At 39.7% G+C, this 17,358-nt stretch overlaps 1 protein-coding gene across 2 annotated transcripts in view; it reads right to left on the bottom strand.

Moving 5' to 3' along the window:
• Positions 1-17,358, bottom strand: part of nlgn4xa (neuroligin 4 X-linked a) — a 90,868-nt gene that overhangs the window by 68,735 nt on the left and 4,775 nt on the right. Inside the window, exons 2-3 of one of the 2 annotated variants that reach the window (XM_061785045.1) lie at positions 4,064-4,728; positions 4-63 (exon numbers count right to left, since the gene is read on the bottom strand). In XM_061785045.1, the coding sequence (XP_061641029.1) occupies positions 4-63; positions 4,064-4,508 (505 nt within the window). In that variant the 5' untranslated portion in view covers positions 4,509-4,728. The remainder of the gene's footprint in view (positions 1-3; positions 64-4,063; positions 4,729-17,358) is intronic. The other variant, XM_061785054.1, reaches the window with a different exon arrangement.

Genomic DNA, 17,358 nt, shown 5'->3' with positions numbered 1-17,358 from the left:
TACCTTGATCACTGCCACCATCATTACTGTTGAAATCTGCACCTTTTCTGTGATAGTTCACTCCTAGTGTTGAGGAAAAACATGAAAGAATAAAAAAAAAATGCAAGAAAACGTGTATAATTTGGAAACATGTAATTGTGATTTTATTTGAAAGTGCAATTACATTTATAGACACAAATTGAGTTTGAGTTTACTGTGCCGTGCATGGGGAGAGCAGTCATGTGCAGTTTAAAACTGCCTGATTTCTTTTTCCCTTGCATTCTTAAATGTGAAACTAAAACGAGAAATGAACTTTTTTTTCTCCTTTCTTGTTTGATTTCTCCAATGTTTAAAGGTTACAACTGTCGTAGCTGCACGCCAAGCCTGCAAGTTGATTGCCCTTATGAAGAGCAACAAGCCCTGCCAGTGCCCATGTTTACATGCGCAGACTTATTTCACTATTAATAGAAATTGGTATTATGAGTTCTGCGAAAAATATTAAAATTAAGTAAGTCCTTTATGTCCAAGACAATAATCAAAAGTCTTGGGCACCACGGTATAATCTATTAATTAATCAATCAGAGGCAGGGCTGGATGGAACACTGACTAGATTCTTCTACATATACAGTATTTTCTTCTGCTTCCTCTAGTCACAATAGTTTTGTCAATTTAGTATGTCTGTTGTCATTTTATGGTCCAGCAATATCACTATAATTACAATATCAACAGAGTTACCAGCTGTATTCATATGTACACTTGGCTGGTCCTCAGTCTGACCCTCAAATTTGTGACCTTAACATTGTCGGGAGGATTCATCTGGTCCACTACATCCCAAAAGTCGTTTCAACACAGAGGATGGCTTTTAGAACATGGAACATGAAGGCCATACATAGGAATGTCAGTTATTAAAAAGAAACTGATAAGAAATGAAACTATTTGGGAGAAATTCAACAAATTCATCCATCCATCCATTTTCTCAACTCGCATATATGTAGTCAGAAGTAACTGCCATGAGTTTGAGAATGAGCACTTAAAATCAAAATGAAAAGTGGACCCATTGACATTACACCCGAAGAAATGACCTAATTGCTTAATGTGTTGGTTATCTACAAAAAAAAGAAAAAAGGCAGAACAGCAATCTATCACACAAAGTGGTCACTTGCTCACCTGGTGATCCTGCTGGGTTTTATCTCTATCCCATAAAGTGCAAGAAGGGTGGTTGTTTTTTAATGGAAAGACCAGCTTGCTTCAACACCTGAATTCTTTTTTTTTTAAATTTTGGTTCAGGAGCTTTCTTTGAATAATTCATGAGCACGGCTGGAACATGACGCTGTTTGTGAAGTGGCAAGCCAGAGCAAAATATTTATATTTAATGTTAAAATTTAAACACACATTTTAAACACATTATAAACATTGGAAACCACAAAAAAATGCAAGCATAAAACTTATCTAAAAAAAAGTGTGTTCATGCATGTGCCCTTAAGAGGCGGGGCCTGCTGTGTGACGTGTGACGTCGGGCCGTCTGTGTGTGAGTGTCTGGGCGTGAGCCGTGGTAGACAGAAGCTCCTGCATGAGTTTGCTCATGTGTGTTTTACTGTTTACTCTCATTTAAATGAGTGGGGGAAAGAGTAAGTCCAGGTAAACTCAACGGTATCCAACATTTAATATTTGTCTTATTATGTATTATTGGTTACTTAATACAACCTGTGTTGTCGCAGTTGCATTTTGAATGTCTGCATGCGTGGTTTTCTGAATATGGGTCATTTGACATGTGCAATACAGGGATACAGACGCAAATTAAGAATTGGGGACTATAGAACTATATTGCAATCCAGCCTAAAGGAATAACTTCACGCATGTGTTTTGTTTTTTCTTGGGTTTTTCTTTTTGCCTTTTATTGTGACAGCCTGTGATAGCAGTTATTTTAGCATTGCCACTGGCACTGGCTGTAAGATGGACTTTAGCTTTCAAATCTCCACTCAAATCAAGAATGTATGTCACTTATCAGTCAGTCCACAAAAAAAGAGCTCCCACCCTGATCCTTGATTGAGAGGCTATTACAAAAGGCCAAATCTCAGGGTGGGTTGGGGGAAAAAAAGATGATGTGCAGTGAAGGGAGCACTTACTGTACAGTATATACTAAGGATGGACATGTCATTCCCTGCTGATCTTAAAAACATTGCTTCGACCAGCTCCCTGACACAATAGTAGCAAAAACCTGAAACAATTATAGATCTGTATATTTCAGAGCAGTCCAATATGACGACCACACAGGCTTCCTTCTTTTTACAAATCATCTCAGGCCCTCCCAGAACTGCCAGCTCGCCAACTTCCACCCACATGAAGTTATGCGGAGCACACCTGCAGCTACATCAGCCAACAAAGGTGACTGAATTCAAACCAGAGAATTAGTGATCTGTGGTCATAGATGATAACAATTGGATAACAGCACATTTAGGTTGTAGTTGCTTGTGGAGAAGTTGGTAAATTAGTCTTAATAAACCATTGAATCCTATCTCAAACATTGTAAGATTAACGGGACTGGGTGGAGAGGAAACTCTGCCCAGTATTTTTGCGCCTCCAGCACACTGTTGCTCCTGCACCTTGCGTCATGAGACGAGGCTCCAAAAATTGGTTCTTGTTGTATTGAGTTGAACTCTAATTTAATATAATTTCATTAAGAACTTAAACACTTGTAGTGAATCTGACCAAGTGGACAGAACCCCCCCCCCCCCCCCCCCCACCCACCTTGATAAAATGCATTCTTTCAAGCGGCCCTGCTGTGAGACTGTCCCCAAGGAGACTCCTCGTGGACCCTAAACTAATTAACGTCTACACTCGAAGTCTGAACTCCCAAGCATCAAAGGCCAGATGTTTCCACCGGACCACCTGTCTGGGAACAGGGACAATTGCTGGGACAAGGCGATACCCGCAGGCGTCGAGAGGAATTGCAAAGTAAAACCGGGCGGACCCTCATTTGATGTTTAACCAAGGATAAATGTCTGTTTTGATATTTCACGAACTCTGCAGAAATTTTACAAATGCATGCCTTTCTGTCTGTGTCAGTGTGTCAACTTTACAAGTGCAAGCGTGAGGTTTTGACAATTGTTTGTCTTGATTTGACTCCAAGCAGCATGAAATGTGATTTGTACCATAAGCAGTTGATTTGCCAAAACTAAAGTATAAACAGTCAGTCTGATATGCTTGACCTCTGAGTAAAGAGAGTACCAAGTTGAGGTTATTTTATATTAATATATGATTTTAAACCCATTTTATCAAATTTGTAGTCTATATTCAAGCTGATGGGTGTGGTCTTCTCCAAGTCATCAATCCCTCTTGCCCACGCCCCGCCTCTAGGGTATTTAACGCTTAACTTCCGCCTTCTGGCTCTCAGTGTTTTTTTTCTCTCCTCTGACTTCTTAAGTGTTCTGTCTGGCAGCTCGCCAGCCACGGGCTGGTTTCTGCTACCCCTCCCCCCTTTGCCCTTTCTTTGTTCGGGCACACGGCTCGGTAACCGCGGGCCGTGGGGATGGAGATCTGGCTCCCTAGCCTCCGTGGAACCCCGCTGCTAAGCCTCCCGAACAGTTGCTGTGCCCTTTGTGTGTTTCCCTCTAGATCCCTTGTAGATGTCATTAAATATACTATAAAATTCCACTCTTGGTCATATTTTGTGTGTGTTCTGAGTTTAAGTAAACTTGTCATTTAGAACTCAAAATTTCATAAAGGGTAGCAACCTTCAGATTATGGACTGAGAAAAAGGTTTCACCTCACTTTCCCTAAATTTTATCCACATAAAAAGTGACCTTGTGCCCCTTTTCGAGACATGTTAGTTTGATTTTAACGATTAAACTTAAAAATTACGCTAAACCGGAAGTCACGCAGGCCTCGCTTCTGGCTTATTCTTTTCTCCTAAATTAATATTATTTTTTATTTAACCCATATACGCTACACACTCCAGGCACAACTGTCTGCTGTTCATCATTCCTGCGTAGCGGAAGCAAATGTTCCACCATTTTGCCTCAGTAAAGTGAAATTAATTTATACAAGCATGAAAAGAAAATCCACCCACAAAAATTCTACCTACCGTCCTCAGTGGGTACATAGACATTCAGATAAAGGCAGTCTTCGCTCTGCTCTTGCACATAGGTTACCAGTGTATCCAAGTTGGCTGTGAACCACACAGGGAGCATATCATTGTGCAGGAAGCGATCTTCCAAAAACTGAGGACAAACGGGAGCAAACTGAGTAGCATTCCTGATGCCCGGCCAGGACATTGGGGGCTCCGGGGCCTGAAACCGCCGTTCACCTGTTGGGGCCAATGCATATGGGATCCCCAAATACTGTTCCACTGGTCCCAGGATCTCATTGGGTAATGTCACTTTCACTCCTCGCAACTTTCCATAGTTGGTGGTGACCACAGGGTACTGTTGACCCTGGATTGTGACTGCACAGATGGACATGAATCCCATCCAGAGCAGCAGGAAAGCCATGGTGGAACACATCCATGAAGAACCTCTGTAAGCAGACATGCTCCTGCTGTGTTGAGCCAAGTCTGTAGTGGTTTAGGTCCACACTCGGGTTCCTCACCGCCCCTTTGTCTCCTTCTTTCCTCAGGCTAAAAGCTGGGAGACAGCGGCCTCGCAAAACAACATGGCTTGCTCAGAATTTCCCATCCTGAGTTTCTCAGGTCCGAACATCAGGAAAAGGAGATCTTAGACACAATTGTCGTAGCTCCAGCTTGATGGGAGCCTGAAATAAACAGGAAAAACATGAATGACATTAGTTTTAGTTGTAACCATGCCAAATGCTAACAAACAAACATGTATTACATATCTCACACAAATCTAACAACTTGTGATAAAATACCAGTAGTGCTCACCACTGGAGAATGTGTCAAAAAGGAAACTAAACACATTTGACCAGGCAACCTGGGCATCTTATCACATACACATGGATGGTATTCTTGCTTCCTTCATTTAAAAAAAGAAAAAAAAAGTAAGTAACAATCCCTAAACTCACACACGCACACACAGGGACGGCTCACCCATCAGCAAGATAGGTGACTGCTAAGGGCGCTCTGGCTTCAGGGGGCACCTCAAAATAGGGGGAATAAAATAAGCCCTTAATATACTGTGATTAATTAAAACTAATAATATGTTCTCCCAGTGCCTGCGTGGGTTTTCTCCGGGCACTCCGGTTTCCTCCCACATCCCAAAAACATGCATGGTAGGTCAATTGACAACTCTAAATTGCCGGTAGGTGTGAATATGTGTGCGAATGGTTGTTTGTTTGTATGTGCCCTGTGATTGGCTGGCAACCAGTTCAGGGTGTACCCCGCCTTCTGCCCGATGATAGCTGGGATAGGCTCCAGCACACCCACGACCCTAGTGAGCAGAAGCGGCTCAGAAAATGGATGGATGAAAATGGAAACGCTAATTTCCAGTTTATATTGCTACACATGAAAATAGATAATATCCAAGAGTGTGACCCTTGTTTTTGAAAATTACTTTCTTTAGTCATGCATGCTGCTAACCTGGCAACCCACCACTACGCTATGAGGCCACCTCATGAAACACCCATCATGCAGCGAGATCCTAAAATGATTACATTTCAATTCAATATTCAAGGATTATGTTTTGGAACAAATCAGGAAAACGAGAATGGCAACATGAAGCTCAAAAATGAGAGAACTTTATGCGTCACTGCAGACATAGGTAAGCTATGCTAACTTCACAATTTAACTCACCAATAGCTGGTCAAATACGAACTAATATTCATGTTAGCTATGCACTGAATTGATAAGATATAAAAATGATAGAAAATATGAAGACTTAAATGGTAAACTAAACCATTAAAAATATGTTTGTGAACATGTTAGCGAAGACAGGGCCACGTAATGGTTTAACTTTTTGCTGTGCAGGGCGTCCACCATATTTGATGTGGCAGATCCACTCATAAAGTAATGCAAGTAAACGGACAGAACTTCATAAAGGGGAAACCTACAAAGTGAACGAAGTTAGTAACTCTCATTTAGCCGTTCAAATACACTAATATATTTGGGGAAACAAAAATGTAATTTTGAAATCAAATAATTACATGAGTTTACTCCCATATACAGGATATTTCCAAATTAGGATTTTCATTTTTATATTTCAAATTATGATTATTAAATATTAAATATTGTATTTTATTTTTTAATTGGCTGTTATTATTTTATACATCAAAGAAAATGTTAAAAACAATGCCACCAAGCCCATGTGCACGCACGCACGCACACGCGCGCGCACACACACACACACACACACACACACCAAACACCGTCGACTTCTTAATGAAATGCTTCACTTGTGGTCTTCAAGGTCAGTTCAGGACATTGCATAAGTAGTCAGGACACCATACTTAACATCAAAGTTCATTTAAGGACAAGCCTGTACCTTTTCAAACGTGATCTAAATCTGAGAAAGAACCCAGGATAACAGAGCCATTCATTTGGGTTAGTCATTCTGGATCTGGCATCAGATCGGTCACCGGAACTGACCATGCGCAATCGAAACAATTACTTTGATTCTACAGGAAGGGGCATGATGCCTTTCCAAAAAAATCCCAGAAGCCTCCCCTTCTGCACTAAAAATATGCAGCTGGTCTATTTTTGACAGACGCCAAGTCAATCTGTACACGGCATACTGACCGTGTGGGTGTGGGTTAAAGCTTTTTTTTTTTAAACTAAAACCCTGCAGACCATTAATGGGCAGACAAAACGCTCCACTTGTGAAAGCCTCCCAGTGGGATTTAAAGCAGTGTGCAGGCAAGAACAAAGCCACAGCACCATCAGGGGCTAAAGGGTTCAACATGCTTTAACTCAGCTTGATGGAATATGATGTCTGGAGATTGTCCTGAAACTTACATGGCAAACCTTTGTCTCCTACACCGTTATGGACAATGCATTCGCCGAGTATTGAATTAACTCATTTCTTGTAGTACCTGGTCTGAGGTCCATTCCACTGCAGCCTCACAAGATGTTTTGGTTATATGCCAATATATATATAAAAGAACACTGAACTATCCATTTATAATCTTGACACCCTATTTTTTGCTGTCTAGGGCCCATGTTCCCCTAAACCTGGTAGAGCAATACAAAAAGTATGAATCGACTATAGATATTACAGTAAAATAATACAGTGTACACAATGGTACACGGACTGCACTTACTGTATATAGTGCTTTATCTACACTATCACAGTGGCAAAAGTGCTTTACAAAGCCTCACAACCACTCATTCACACATACATTCATACACCAATGGGCGACTGCTGCCATACAAGGCACTGGCAGCACAAGAGATATCCAGAAGTATAATAGAGCCTTTTGAAGTAAGTAATTTGGAGTCACCAGGGCAACGATCGATGACATGGTACTTATTACAAACCGGTGTAGCATTCTGAATCAGTCACTGTTACAAGACATTGTGGCTGTAAACATCGTGACGTTTAAAAGCATTTCAAGAAAGAAGATTACATACAATATGTGACCTACCTGTATGCATACTTCTTATTTTATTGGTAAATACAACTTGAAGTGTAAGACAGCTTGATTTGAATTTTTTACCCCCCTATATTTACAGTAATAGATCTTTTTTCCTTAAGCATTTTGAGTACAGCCACAGGGTTTCCATCATTTGGTACTGATGTGAGTGATTATGTAATGATGACATTAATCACTATACAGAGGGATAATAGCGGCCACATCTGCGGGCACTTCACACGGTAGCACAAAAACATCAAACAATGCGGCAACACTTTCCTCAGTTTCAATTGTTGCTCATCGTTCAAGCGAGGTTTAAGGCTTGTAAACGTTTATTATTATTTTTTTTTTCATGAACCGACTGTGTACATTATTTGTGTGTATTTACATAACGATACATTGTTCTTTATGGTGAGTGAGGGGGCTGAATGTGAGGGGTGCACTCCGCCACCGCTGCCAATCTCCATGAACAAGGATGCCCTACATTGTTCTCACTCCTACTGATTATCACGGCTAACTCTTGTGAATACCAATGAAGGAGTGCATTCTCATTTGCATTCCAATCACAACATGATCCAGCCTGAGACTCAGGTCTTATCTGTAAAATGACTGACACTTTGAACTACAGCTGCTAACAATTATTCACATATCCACGTCACGATATACTACTATATGCAAGGTGTGTCGGAAAAATTCCAGGACAGGCTTCAAAAGACATACAGTGGCGCCTTGATATACAAGTGACCCAAGTTTTTCGGGATACAAGCCAGATTTCTTGCTTTGACGTACAAGCAAACATTTGCGATACGTGCGCTGTATTGTGGTCGTAAATTTAACACAACACACTTCAAAACAAGGTTTGGCAGATAGTGAACAATTCCTGTTTTTAGCCTGTTATAAACATTTTATTCATCATGTGCTATGGTGAAATGTAATGGATTATGTAAATATTTAACTACTGTAGCTCACATTTATACAGTTCTTTTTATATATATTTGTATTTACATTTATTTTTCTTTGTTTTATTCTGCTGTCTGTGCACAGGTCGCCATTGCAAATGAGAATCTGTTCTCAATGGCCTTAAATGGATAAATAAGCATTCTTCAAAAAATGTTGTTTAATGCCATTCCCAGTTAAGTTTACTGTCAAACTAAACAGAAAACAAAGAAAATCACATAATGTGTATTTTAAAACAACCGCATAGCTTTGCCTGAGGAAAATCCGCTTATCTTAATGCTAAACACCATAGATGGACTAACAACTAGCATCTATCTGGCGGTTTTATCACGCTTCAAATAACGGATATTTGAATACAAACGGTGGAGCAATACATGTAGACAGGTAATATAACAATACTCACAGGGATATATTCTTTATCCTCGTTTCCATCAGTAAACATGTGGTGCTCCACAATCAGGGCTAGTATAAGCGGCAACCTAAGTCCCTCAAGGTACACTATACAGTAGTCATGCTAAACTGATGGGTTGCGACCCACTTTTGGGACATGAACCTGCTCTCGATGTTTCACATACAGCAATTTAAAAAAAAAAACGTGTGCTGATGTTCGCGATGGCAAAGGGTAATAAGACCAGAGGTTTTTAAAATGTGGCTTTTTATACACTGAGGTTGAAAAGGTTGTGTGATATAGGAAAGTTTTTAATGTGTGTTGTTTTTAAAAAAAATGATGCACTTTTCCAATGCAGTTCAGTCATGTTCCTCCTCAGTTTGGGCTCAATAGAGAGATTTAAGTGGAACGTCTAATTTTGTGATCTTAATATTTATTTAATATTTATTTGACGTGCATTTGTCATTTTCCTTCTCAGTTTGTGCTTAATTCAGACACATTATGCTGGAGGTGGTCTTAGTTACTTTGTGCAACCTTTAGATTTACTGTTCCTTTCCTCTTCCTTAAGCAGGTGCTCTGAAATGCACTCTGAGTGTAGTTATGTATGATTTATTTGTGTTTTAAAAGGATGACAAAGACTATTTTTGACAATTTCGTCAGCTTGGTTGACTTTGTTAACAATGCTTAGTGACTTAATGAGCATGGGAAAATGTTGCTCCAGGTTGAGACCATTTGAAAAGCCCTGCTGAACACTACTCACTCATAGCTCATAGGTAATGGACTTCAATGAAACTGTTTGTGCTTTTTCCAGGCCCCCAAAAAGCTGCTACATTGTTTTCAGGGGTCAGGCTAGACACCTTGGTTCGCATGACATTTCACCTTTTAGGTGTAATGACTTCACAGACATATTTACAGAGATGGGAGGACTCGAGTCAATTGACTTGACTCAAGTCGACTTAAGTTGCCAGTTTTATGACTTACGACTTGCTTGCCAAATACTGAAGAATGACTTGACTTTAGACATGGTAGCCACGAGACTTGACTTTGACTTGAACATAACTTGACAAGTCATCTCGTTTAGAGTTGGAAATCAGCATTTTAACTAAGAGAGTTTGCCTTTTTTTTTTTAAGAAAGAAATGATTTGGAGGGGTCATTTGCGCCAACCGGGCAACACAGTCTGCACTGTGTGACGGAGCCACCTGCATGAACGATGGAAGGAGCTCCTAAAGATAATACAATTTGCTTTCAAGGATTATGTTTTCGATGAAGTCTGCAAAAAGAGGATGGCAACCTGCAAGGCTTGCAACTCTCGCATAAAAAAATATGATGTGATTGTGAACGTTTTAGTACAGCTAAGTAACATAAGTAGGGGTGGGACGGTTTATGATAATTTTCGGAACCTTAATTTCGGTTCATAGGCACGCAAAACTCTCTCTCTCATTAACTAATGTGGCGAGAGCAGAGCAGAAAGTAGCATCAAAAACAGAATGCTAACTGCTGAATGCAGAAAAAGTGAAGCTGCGTTGTTGGCGGTCAGTTGCAGAGATTAAAAAAAAAAAGTGCAGCGATGTTTGCGCGCATGAAGAGAGAGTCAGCGCTAGAAGATGACAGGTGTGTTGTGCGACTGCGGTCAAGCCAGCCTCCACTCGTAAAGTAGCAGTCAAGCCAGCCGCCCCTAATTTTGTTCATACTAGGCATTACGGTAATAGGTCGCCAACTCGCGGCGAACCGCAGTGTTGTGCGGTCTGTTGTATTGGATCACCTTGCATTACGATCACACTGACAAAATAGTCGTTGACAGAAGTGCATTCTACTATTAGTAAGTACACTACAAATTGTGAGTAGCTATGTGTGAATAGAATTTTCATAATACTGAATATGTTCATTGAAGTGTCAATATTAAAATGTCATCTGTTGTGTCGGCTCCGTGATAAAGCTGTCTGCAGTATTTTTAAAATCGAGACCACAGCATATGAAACAAAACCTTTAATCTAATGAAAATTGTCAATTGTCCAAAGTCAGTGGTTCTAAATTAGATTAATTCTAAACCCAGCCACCCTAGTTATAAGAGCATGTCCACATATACAGTAAGCATGTTGTTTATTTTTACTTCTCCTGAAACGATTTCAATTTTTTTTCTAATTATTTGGACAGGTTCTGTGTCACATTAAAGGTGAAAAGGTTTTTGGTTTTTTTTAATATATGGGTTTTGTTTAATGGTGTTCTTTTAAGAACTATGGGGGTTAGAAGGCTGTCACCACAAAGTAAACAGCATAGTTTGTTCAGAAGTAAAGCTGAGTTAAATTGAGTTTGAAATACAACTTTAAAACAATTCAGTGCAATTAATTCAATCACTCATAATCTTGGTGTTCGTTTCACTTTTATAAAGTGGAAATCATTTTTTAGTGTTATGATTTGTGAAAAAAACCATTTTATTACCACTCCAATATATGTTGTGATTGGAGCAAGATTGTATGACTTGACTTGCAACTTGCTTAAACCAAGTAATGACTTGACTCGACTTTCTTGAACTTTAGTGGCGACTCGTCTTGACTTGCTTAATTTCTTTCCCGCAGTGACTTGGGACTTGCTTGAGACTTGAAGGTTATGACTTGAGACTTGCACATATGTGACTTACTCCCACCTCTGCTTATTTCCTATACGATATTAGAAAACAGTCAGGAGTCAAAGATGCAGCTAGTACACGCTCGATACAGGCTGTTTTATTTATGCATGAGATTATTTATGTATATAGAAAGTTTAGAGTGTGTACACATTTATCTTTTGGTATTGCTTAAAAACCAATAGAAAAAAACATGGGTGGATATACAATAAGATGCATTAAACTGAATTCTCTCGTTTAAAAAATTGAGACCAGCTGCTGTTTACAACACTTCTTGTTCCTGACTAAGCAATACGATGCCAAGAAAGTGTGCTTTGCTGCTTGACAAACATAGTGTTGCTATGGTTGATATTCCTGCCAATATTTCTTTGAGAATGTTTCACAGAAATTGACTTTGGTTTCAATAATGAGGTATAATCACAACTTGCTGTTATGATTTGTTTCTGAATTCCTGCCATGTGGGATAAATGCCTTGGCATTTAGTTTTATTTGTAAATCCAATAATTATTTTTACTTAAACTGTTATGTAAATTGCTTATAAAATCCACAACTGTCTTTATCTGAAGAGGAGATTTTCTTCGCACCAGGTTAACTTTTAACACAAACTGAGCTTGACCTATTTGCTTTTGTGCTTCTTTTATTTGATTTTACTTTTTCATTTTTATTTTGCAGTTTTTTTCTGGAAAATGGGGGAAATCGTGTGTTGGTGGTCACCGGTGTTCAGGACAGGAGAGGACGTTCGTTTAAGGCTTGCTTGAGGTATGTTCACGTACTTTGAATACGATACTGCTCGCAAGCGGGCAACAAAACATTATGTAGCCTAGCAAGCTAGTGGTACAACGAACGCTTGGAAACATGCTGCCGTTCTGTCGACTCATGCTCTAAAGTTTCGGTGTGGGTGAAGTAATTTAATTAAAAATAAAGTAATTTAATTAGAGTAAGTTAGCACCCATTATTTCTGTCATGTAATGTTGGTTTGACCTGACTGATTAGAATACATAATTTGACTGGAGCAGTGATTTCCAACCTTTATGGAGCCAAGGAACATATTTTACAATTGAAAAATCTCACGGCACACCAACAAACAAAAATGTCACAAAAAGTGGATACATTAATTACTGTATGTACTTCTTGCCATCGAATAGAAGACCATTCATTTGTTCTGTCTGTCACTATGCCTCACTGGCATAAATAGATGAACAAAGATACATTATTGTAAATATAATTTTTAAGCAATTAAGTACACAAGTATATACAGTAAATGAACAAGTCATTTAAATGTACACATTCCATCATCTCCGGATCTGTGATAGGTTATTGTTTTTTTCCTTGTCCTGATGGTCCAGCACCTTGCCTTGGATATCCTCACCCTGAGCCAACCCACAATAAAGCATTACATTTAAGCACTAAATTTACTCCCTCCGCCTCAATCTGCTCTTGGGTCCAATCCAATTCATATACGATTTTGAAACGTGACAGAATGTGCACTGTAGTAAGGAACGTTTCTTGAACGATCCATCTGAATTGTCTATTAAGTATTCATATTCTTTTCATATTTTGTATTTTACCGTCGAATGTACGAATAATAACCTCTGCTAATTGTTATGAGCCAAGACTTATTCATTGTCATTTTTAAAAATCTACTTTCCATGTTAAACTGATTCACAATTGTTCATGTGTTATGCAGAAATATCAAAAACCTGATTTTAATTCCACTGTAGAAATGTGTTGCTGGTGCCATTTATGCATCTCTGCATCGTTATCATTGTGTTGTATTTTTTTTCCCCATGCTGCTGTTTTTCACCTGTTTGCTGATGTAGGTAATGCTGGCTCAGCTGGGCTGCAGTTTTGAACCGCAGCCTATTACAGTATGTCTATCGAGTAAGTAAAAAATTGGGATGGCTGATTCGCTCTCTTTAAATCGCTGGTGATGCAACGCTCCTTATGGCCAGATTTTATTCATTTATTTATTTATTTTTACCCGTTAGGCTGCCACGGCACTGTGTTTGGCTCATAAATGTAAATATAAATCAGACTCAAATGTCGGTGCCTCACAGGCCATGAATCTCACCGTATGTCTTTGAGGCTGTTAGATATGGTCTCTTTGTTTGTTTGTTTAACCATTTTTAAACAATTTAACATTGTTGAAATAGCATTGGTTTTGATGCTGAGAAAGAGCATTATAATTATGTGACACATATGTGTGTTATATTGTTATTATTATCAGTGGAAATACAAAGAAAATTATATCCAGACAGAGTAAAATATTTAGCTTTCATTTTATTTTTTGGACTGGATAGCCTGCCTCACAGTTCTGAGGTGCGGGGTTCAATTGAGGACTCTAAATTGCCCGTAGGTGTGAATGTGTGCGCAAATTGTTGTTTGTTTATGTGTGCCCTGCGATTGGCTGCCAACCAGTTCAGGGTTTACCCCGCCTCCTGCCCGATGATAGCTGGGATAGGCTCCAGCACGCCCGCGACCCTAGTGAGGAGAAGCGGCTCAGTAAATGGATGGATGGATGGATGGCTGGCGACCAGTTCAGGGCGTACCCCGCCTCTCGTCCGAAGATAGATGGGATAGGCTCCAGCATGCCCACGACCCTAGTGAGGATAAGCGGTATGGAAAATGGATGGATGGATTTTATAGTTTTTTATATAATTGTTTTGGTGGCGGCGGCACGGTGGCCGACTGGTTAGAGCGTCTGCCTCACAATTCTGAGGACCCGGGTTCAATCCCCGGCCCCGCCTGTGTGGAGTTTGCATGTTCTCCCCGTGCCTGCGTGGGTTTTCTCCGGGCACTCAGGTTTCCTCCCACATCCCCAAAACATGCACGCTAGGTTAATTGACGACTCTAAATTGCCCGTAGGAGTGAATGTGAGTGCGAATGGTTGTTTGTTTGTATGTGCCCTGCGATTGGCTGGCAACCAGTTCAGGGTGTACCCCGCCTCCTGCCCGATGATAGCTGGGATAGGCTCCAGCTTGCCCACGACCCTAGTGAGGAGAAGCGGCTCAGAAAATGGATGGATGGATGGATGTTTTGTTGGTGTCAATTCTGAGAGATGGGGTGTTAAAATATGGTGTTCAATCATTTAGAATTTTTTATTGCAGTCTGATAAAGTGATTGCCAGTGATGCCGGTAACAAAAAATGTGGTCCAGTGATATCTAATCTACTTTTTATATTAGAGTAGTCAGATTACAGTTAGTTTGATTTATCTGCCAATAGTTACTTTTTTGTTCAAAAAAAGACAGAGGTTAACATGCTTTTGAATAATAATATGCTATTTATGTTTATACAACAGATATTTATCAATAACAAACTACAGTGCTTGGGAACATGAGGCAAGTCAATAACCAAGACATTTGATTCAGTCACGGTGCATGCCATAAGTGTAGACCAATTTTCAGCCTTTGTTTTAGTCATGACTAATAAAACAGGCGAAACACACTATATTCTCAACTATCCATAACTAACATGCACACAACGACTAACTACAATATCGAAAAAAGGCGAAACATTTATAAACGGAGCCGTCTGGGGCAATGACGTCACATGACGTGTTGCACGTTTTCCGCACATAGTCAACTCACATGTAATCAAGCGGCCACCGGCGCAAACAATGGACGCTGACGACTGAGGAGGGATTGGCATACTTAAACTGGAAATTCAGTCACTACCAAGTAATGGGTACGGTTAAGTTAATGCTTTTTTTTGTACCGTGGATAAGTGATATTCCTGCCACTTGACAGCTGCTGAAAGTAACTAAAAAGTTACTTTTTTTCTAACACATTACTTTTGAATTCAAGTAATCAGTAAAGTAACTAAAAGCAAACAAACATCATGACCGCACCAAATGTTCTTAATTATAGCGGACACTTCCTTTCTGGGAGAGAAAAGTGATGCCGATTCCCAAGAAAATAGTATTTTCAGTTTGTGGCACTGATATGATGGGGACCAAAGCGATATTTTTTCCACAGGACACCAAATCCCGAGCAGCGTTCCACAAAACTTAAGAGTTTGAGCCGCAATTGTGGATGATATCACTCAAGACCTCGTTCACCTATTATGAAAGGCAAGGTAGAGTATTGTATTGTTTTTATGCTTTAATAAGAAATGTGGTATGCATGTTTGACAATTTATTGAGAAAAAAAGTGAGTCAAGACAAATCTCATGATGGGTAAGAGCAAAGTGCTTTCTTAAGACCATTGCAAACTAAGTGCTGCAAAACCTAACAATGGCATTGATTACAGGCGCATATCTAAGCTTCTGAACGTTCCAGTGAGCACGGTTGGGGCCATAATACATAAGAGGAAAGCAAATACTACCACCATAAATTTGCCTCAATCAGGATTTCCTCGCTGACAGTGAGTGCAAAGAATAATCAGAAGAGTTGTCCAAGAGCCAAGGACCACCTGTGGAGATCTTAAAAAAGACCTGGAATTAGCAGGTACTGTTGTCACAAGGAAACAGTGAGTAATGTACTCCGCCGCCATGGCCTGTATGCAGGCTCATCACGCAAGACCCCATTACTGAAAAAAAGCATGTCAAAGCTTGTTTACAGTTTGTTGAACAACATTTGGACAAGCCAGTTAAATACTGGCAGGATATAATCTGGTCAGATGAGAACAAAATTTAACTCTTTGGATGCCATAATGCACACCACGTTTGGAGGAGAAATGGCACTGCACATCACCCTAAAAACACCATGCAAACAATGAAGTTCGGAAGTGGGAACATGATAGTGTGGGGCTGATTTTCAGCAAATGGTACTGGTAAACTTCACATTACTGAAGTAAGGATGAATGGGGAAATGTACCGAGACGTTCTTGACAAAAATCTGCTGCCATCTACGAGGATGATGAAAATGAAACGAGGGTGGACATTTCATCAGGATCATGATCCAAAAATACTGCCAAGGAAACTCTCAATTGGTTTCAAAGGGGAAAAAAAGCTGCAAGAATGGCCTAACCAAGCACCTTGAATCCAATCAAATCTATGGAAAGAACTGAAACTCAAGGTTCATAAAAGAAGCCCACGGAACCTTGAAGATTTGAAGACTGCTTGTGTGGAGGAATGGGCCAAAAGCACACCAGAGCAATGCATGTGACTAGTTTCTCCATACAGGAGCTGTCTTGAACCTATCATTGCAAACAAAGGCTTTTGTACAAAGTATTAAATAAATACCAGTTAGTGTGTTCAATACTTTCCCCCTGTGCCATTTTACATGATTACACACAACTTCATTTCTGAGTTTATTTGTTCTACTTTCTTTGTATGTATGTATGGAATACTTGGGTTGCTCCCAACGTGAAATTTTCATGTCAGTAGCACCTTGGGAAATATATTTGAGAAAAATGGTGACGCGTTAAATACTTATTTCAGCCTCTGTATGTGCATCAGAATTCATTTACTTAAGAGAAGGATTTTGGACATGATTAAAAATTCACTGTCAAGGCCAAATGACTTTGTGGGGCTAGTTCAACCAATATATTACTGTCAGGCTTGTTTTCAACCCAGAAAAGGATTTTCGGACACTTTCACAGCAGCATGTACGAGGTAGATTACAGAGACAAACGAGAAAAAAAGGGAGATCTGCTGCATCTCTATCAGCACCTCAGATAAGTATGATGTATTTTACTTAATGTTTTGACGTTTTTTTGTCATGTTATGAGATAAATATTGATTGTGAACTGATATATTGTAGTTTATACACTACAATGACTATAGAGATTTGGAGTTGTTTTCAGGTGATGTATAGGAAGATAAAGGTAACTGTGTTTCTTGCTATAGTAATAATAGAATTCATCCTCAAATATGGGGAATGCCTCTGTCTCTTGTATAATGCCACACACAGTTATACAACCCCAATTCCAATGAAGTTGGGACGTTGT

The sequence above is a fragment of the Phyllopteryx taeniolatus genome, chromosome 1 (genome assembly GCF_024500385.1).
Source record: "Phyllopteryx taeniolatus isolate TA_2022b chromosome 1, UOR_Ptae_1.2, whole genome shotgun sequence".
NCBI lineage: Eukaryota > Metazoa > Chordata > Actinopteri > Syngnathiformes > Syngnathidae > Phyllopteryx > Phyllopteryx taeniolatus.
Note: the sequence above shows the minus strand (reverse complement) of the source record. Positions and strands in the feature narration are given on the sequence as shown.